This window comes from Siphateles boraxobius, unplaced genomic scaffold (assembly GCF_051911475.1).
Source record: "Siphateles boraxobius isolate OS27281-9 unplaced genomic scaffold, OSU_SipBor_1 9, whole genome shotgun sequence".
Lineage (NCBI taxonomy): Eukaryota > Metazoa > Chordata > Actinopteri > Cypriniformes > Leuciscidae > Siphateles > Siphateles boraxobius.
In genome coordinates, this window is record NW_027509219.1 from 17,059,593 (window position 1) to 17,065,614 (window position 6,022).

Below are 6,022 nucleotides of genomic sequence, written 5' to 3' on the forward strand. Positions count from 1 at the left end.
CTCCCTCTCTCTTCCTCCACTGTCGTCACTCTGAAAATCTGTTTTAACCATTCTCATGTCTTTGAAACTGAAATGAAATGTATGTCTGTTTTTGCAGGTCGTTACGAATGTGTGTACAATACAACCACAGGGCTGCATATTATTTGGGACAGGATTGACTACATTAAGCCATATCCTAGTATGCAAGTATCTACTAATAAGACATACAAATGTGAAAATCAGTTGGTTGAGCTCGTCTGCTGTGTGCATCCTGATTACTCCATTGAGTGGGTGCAGGACAAAAAAAGGCTGAGCAGCAGTAAGTGTCAGAATTGGAAACAGTCCTTTTGTAATTTTACAAATTCAGTCTTAAAACCACAATGGGACAATTTTATTTATTCATTTTTAATTGAAGTATATTAGTAGCCACATCTGTGATGTCTTTCATCTGCATCTTGTATTTCCAGAAACTGATACACTGAAATGTATTACACAACAGTTTAATATCATGAGTGAAAGTTCATGTGGGAAAAAAACCATATTCACCTGCAAATTGGACAATACAGATCTACTTAGATTCTCATACAGCTCAAGGGCTGTGGAACTATTGGTTTACAACCCTCTACCCTCAGACAGCAGTAAGTTCAAATTCTGTTTCCACCAATTCTGGGCCGTCACTGAAATTCACAGGGTCCAGAGTACCATAGATGTGGTGCCTTAGTGGTGCACGCGTTCATTCACCCACAGGGACAACTCTAGACCAATATGTTATCATGTTATTAACTCATATCAAATATTATGTTTTATAAATCAGTAATTAGTATAGGCCTATACATAATTTTCTGCCTCTTTTCATAGCTGTCACATGCTTTGATAAAGTGTATGGTTTTGGAAAATTTGGTGATCCGCCTACGGTGGGAGACTGTGAGGAAAATAAAGTTGGCTTCAGAGAAGGAGTGTGTCAATCCAATGGATTTTGGAAAACTGTAAAGGACAAATGTGTTCTTCGTATCATTGATGCACTGGAAAAGGAATCAGAGGTTTGCTTTTCAGTTTTACTGCCTGCCATGTTGCTTATGTAACAAGTCCAGTCCTACTCGACCCGCTCCAAACGGGACTCGAACTGGCGGGTGCGCTAACAAGTACACTAGAAATTGCAGTCTCTAGTGTCAGTCGCCATCGCGCCTCTTGAGATCAGGGCAGTGAGGTTTACACCCACAGCTCTTCACTTCAGCTCTTCTGAGCTTTTCACTCAGAAATTGCTAGTATATTTTACAAATGATTACAAATAATTGGCAAGTAACACATTGCATTAAATGTGAGATTCTGTAGTAGAAAGACAAATAGTATTTTCTTGTAAAACTCCAATAATTATTGTTTTATTTAAAACTTCTAAAAGGTATCCAATTTTTGTAAATGCTTGTATGTTAAGTAGACCTGAAAGACGAAATAGGGAAAGTGATATTTGTTAATGACACAATTATCGGTTATTATCTGACTCCATTTGCAAAATACAGCAAACCCTTTTGTTGTTGCTTAAACCTTTTTTTGTTTTCTTTTTCAAAAGGTTGTGGATCCTACAACTTTATCAGATTTTCTGATTAAAGTGAAAAATGCCACCACACTCAATAGCAGAGATGTAGTTCAATCTCAAGCTACAGTTTCGACAATTGTGGGAATACTAAACAATATTGCAGGCGTCTCCCAAAATGTTATGCTGGATGAAGTTATGTTAACGGTAAGCTCATATTTATTATCGCTTTACTTTGCTGTAGTTCTATATATGCCACACGCTAGTTGACATGAGCTTGTAAAGTGGAAGTGTCTGTGAATCTAGTATTTTTTTTATTTCATGCTGGTGTCTTTTTTTTTTAGAAGAGAAACTGCAAAAGCTAAAGATGAGCCTCTAATATGTATTTTTAGGTAATCTTAATGTGATGCCTTTTAACATTTTCCAATCTTACATCATTTATCTTCCAGAGTTTCCTCAATATCGTGGATGTCATTTCATCAGAGTCAGCGAAACTTGTATGGGTAGAGTTAAATTCAAATGCCGCAAGCCAAGGCAACAGCTCTCAACTCCTGAATTCCATTGAAAATGTTATAAAAGCGACATCAGAAACAAATTTCAACATAACGAATCCATCCAACTCATTCCTGTTCAAAAAAGTAACAACATCCGAAGACTTTAGGGATGTATTGAAGCTCAACTCAACCGCTGAAATATTCATCCCAGATATTACATCCACTCGTAAAAATGTTACCATCACAGCAGTGGCCTTCTCTTCCTTGGGCAACGTTATGCCTGCAAGAAATCGTAGAGATAACCTAAATAAGACGGAAAATGTCATCAATGGACTCATTGTTGTAGTGAATACAAGCAGACCTATCAACAACATAGAGCTGAGCTTTGAAAAACGCAGTAATACGGTAGCTCGAAACAATAATTCAGTAACATTAGGGAACCCTCAATGTGTTTTCTGGGAATTTAACCTTTTTAATAGGACTGGAGGATGGGACTCAACAGGATGTAAGGTCATACAGATAAGCGGAACTGTCACTTGTCGTTGTAATCACACCACTTCATTTTCAATATTGATGTCCCCTGAAGCTCCTGAAGATCTTGCCTTGTCTGTCATTACGTACGTTGGTGTTGCTATTTCGATAGCCAGCTTGGTTGTGTGCCTGATCATCGAAATGATCATCTGGAAGGAAATATCCAGAAACTCTACGTCATATATCCGGCATGTATCCTTAGTCAATATTGCTCTTTCTCTCCTGATCGCTGACATATGCTTCATTATCGCGGCTGCTATCGCAAAGCCCGGGGAGGACTATATTAACTCGTGTAGCGCTGCAGTGTTTTTCACCCACTTCTTCTACCTGGCCCTCTTCTTCTGGATGATGGTCTCAGCCCTTCTGCTCCTCTACCGCACCACCGTGGTCTTCTCTCAGATTTCCACATCGGTAATGATGGCGGTTGCCTTCATCATGGGCTATGGCGCACCTCTCCTCATCTCAGTTATTACCGTCGCCTCCACCGCCGGAAGTCGAAAATACGTCACACAGAATGGGACATGCTGGCTGAACTGGGACATTTCCAGGACCCTTCTGGCTTTTGTCATACCAGCTCTGGTCATTGTGGTTGTCAACATTATTGTCGCGATTATAGTCGTGGTGAAAATGCTCAGGGGAAGAGTGGGAGAGAGCAGCAGAGATGAAAAGAACATCTTGTTGGTCATTCTCAGAAGTGTGGCCATTTTGACGCCCCTCTTCGGCATTACATGGGGTCTCGGATTGGGCATTATGTTACAGCCTAAAGCTTCGGCCCTCCACTACTTGTTTACAATCTTCAACTCCTTGCAGGTATAAATGATCACTTAGATATAAATCTTAAGAATCGATTCATTTAAAGATATTCTTGGTTCAGTAGTGAGGCTCAATTATCTATCGAGTGTTGATTACCACAAAAATACATTTCAAGCTTACTGTGAGGCATGCACTGAGCAAGTGAATGGGCAAATCCATAACGTTTCAAATATTCACAGTTTCAATAGTATAGCCACAAGATGTAAACAATATGAGTGGTAAAGGGACAGTTCGGCCAAAAATTAACATTTTGTCATCACTTACTCGCCCTCATGTTGTTCCAAACTTGTTTGCGTTTGTTTCTTCTGTTGAATACAAAAGAAGATATTTTAAAGAATGTTGGTAATCAAAGAGTTGAGGGTAGCCATTGACTTCCATAGTAGTTAATAAAATACTATGGAAGTCAATGGGGCCCAGTAACTGTCTGGTTACCAATTCTTTTTTAAATATCTTCTTTTGTGTTCAACAGAAGAAATAAATTCATACAGGTTTGGAACAACTGGAGGGTGAGTAAGTGATGACAATTACCATTTTTGGGTGAACTATCCCTTTAACATGACTGCTTTGTTGACATGATAACATGGCAATGCTGTAAACCCTACAACCATAAAACAACTGCTAAAATTATTTAAACAACTTGGCATGCCTCCGTCCAATCAACAACCGATAGATTCAGTCCCCACACTACATTTTTTTCTCAATTTTCACAATTTATTACACTCCGATGTTGCTTCATCGCAACTTTAAAGAATTCAACATTATGCCACAAATGCTTGTACTGATCCTGGAATATTCCATCAAAGAGTCTTATTACAGTTTATTAGAAAAAAACAACTAACTCGTATGGTCTGTTCACTAATTTCAGGGCTTCTTAATATTGGTCATTGGAATACTGATGGAAAAGAGGGTAAGAGCTGAGTTTCTTGCTTTATAAGCTGTTCTTGACATTACGTTTTAATTATTTGTTGTCTGAGATACTTTATTTTTTCCCAAAAGGTTCGGGAGACACTTAAAGCGAGATACACTAGACTCACTGGATCCCATACCACATATGTAAACACATTTTCCTCATTTGTTTCCGTCAAGTTTTTCCTGCAAAAACGTTTATTTAAAACACAATGCCATCTTTCCCTATCATAGCGCTTTGACACCCCCAACAGTTCATCCAACAGAACGACTCTCACAGATGTTTTCAACAACATTCTGAGAAGAGGGAGGAGTAAGTTGAATGTCAATGTTCTCCACTCCGTTGATTTCTGGTGCATATTGCCTGAACTTTTATTGTAATGATCTTATGTTTTACAGATGCTGGGGCAAATATAAACTCCTCAAACAGCGCCCAAAGGTTTCTGAACACTTAGCTGGACAGACAGACAGACAGACAGATGGCTTAATTTCCTGTTTGAATGCTTCACTATTGCAGTGCCTTGGGCACAACTTCTTACTGAGAGTGTTTGATTTCTGTCTTGACTTCTTTATACAATCCCTTCCTGAATGCTACAACTTGAATATTCAGTACTATACTGTTTTCTATTGGTCAACCAGATTTGCCAAGTTATATTAAAAACATCTATTTTTAACCTGTACACACTGTTTTATGAAAATGGAAATTAAATTCTGGTTTCTGTTTGAACACTGTTTAGTGTACCAACACTTTATCCTTCCTCTCTATTAAATCCATCAATGAATAACACTTGTTTCAACTCTCATTATTAGGGGGCCTTGCCAAATCAAGCATCCTGATTATTTTGGGGGAAATCTGATTTGAAAGTTTTTCTTTTTAGAAGAGAGAAAAACATTAATCATACTTAATGTTTTTTTTATTATTAAAACAATAAGGCATTTTTTTCTATTTTATTTCCTCAAGGAACTCACGGCATGAAACTTCTCTGTAATGTCAATTTGGTGGGTGGTAAACCTTTATAATAACTGCATGCTATGAATCATTAGTTAAGCATTAGTCAATAGTTGACTCTTTATTTGTAAGGCATTGATAGAAAGGAATAGGCAGTTTATGAAAACAGCTATAAATGTTTTATTCTTGATTCATAAGCATATATACACTAAACAAAATTATAAACGCAACACTTTTGTTTTTGCCCCCATTTTTCATGAACTGAACTCAAAGATCTAAGACTTTTTCTATGAACACAAAAGGCAAATTTCTCTCAAATATTTTTCACAAATCTGTCTAAATCTGTATTAGTTAGCACTTCTCTTTTGCCGAGATAATCCGTGGCATATCAAGTATGATTATTGCACAGGTGTGCCTTAGGCTGGCCAGAATAAAAGGCCACTCTAAAATGTGCAGTTTTATCACACAGCACACATTGGAATTGGCATGCTGACTGCAGGAATGCCCACCACCACCAGAGCTGTTGCCCGTGAATTGAATGTTCGTTTTCTCTACCATAAGCCGTCTCCAAAGGCGTTTCAGAGAATTTGGCAGTACATCCAACCATATTTTCATTAATGTGTTTAATAATTGTATTTTCATACTTTGTTAATTATCAATTTATCATTTTTAAATTATTACATTATTTACAAACCTGTTATTCAGTTGTCAGTGGTTCATAAAATAATTTAGAAAGTGCAAGTAAATGATTAATAAACTATTTAAATGTACATTTATACATCTTATTGTTTAGACAATATAATAGTTATTCACTGAGCC

The 6,022-nt window shown here is 37.4% G+C and overlaps 1 protein-coding gene across 1 annotated transcript in view; it reads left to right on the top strand.

Moving 5' to 3' along the window:
• LOC143732364 (uncharacterized) overlaps positions 1-5,039 on the top strand; it is a 31,077-nt gene extending 26,038 nt beyond the window's left edge. Inside the window, exons 58-66 of the mRNA XM_077223361.1 lie at positions 98-298; positions 447-617; positions 838-1,019; positions 1,547-1,717; positions 1,960-3,345; positions 4,214-4,255; positions 4,345-4,401; positions 4,489-4,567; positions 4,654-5,039. Of these exons, the coding sequence (XP_077079476.1) occupies positions 98-298; positions 447-617; positions 838-1,019; positions 1,547-1,717; positions 1,960-3,345; positions 4,214-4,255; positions 4,345-4,401; positions 4,489-4,567; positions 4,654-4,709 (2,345 nt within the window). The 3' untranslated portion in view covers positions 4,710-5,039. The remainder of the gene's footprint in view (positions 1-97; positions 299-446; positions 618-837; positions 1,020-1,546; positions 1,718-1,959; positions 3,346-4,213; positions 4,256-4,344; positions 4,402-4,488; positions 4,568-4,653) is intronic.
• The last annotated feature ends 983 nt before the right edge of the window (positions 5,040-6,022 follow it).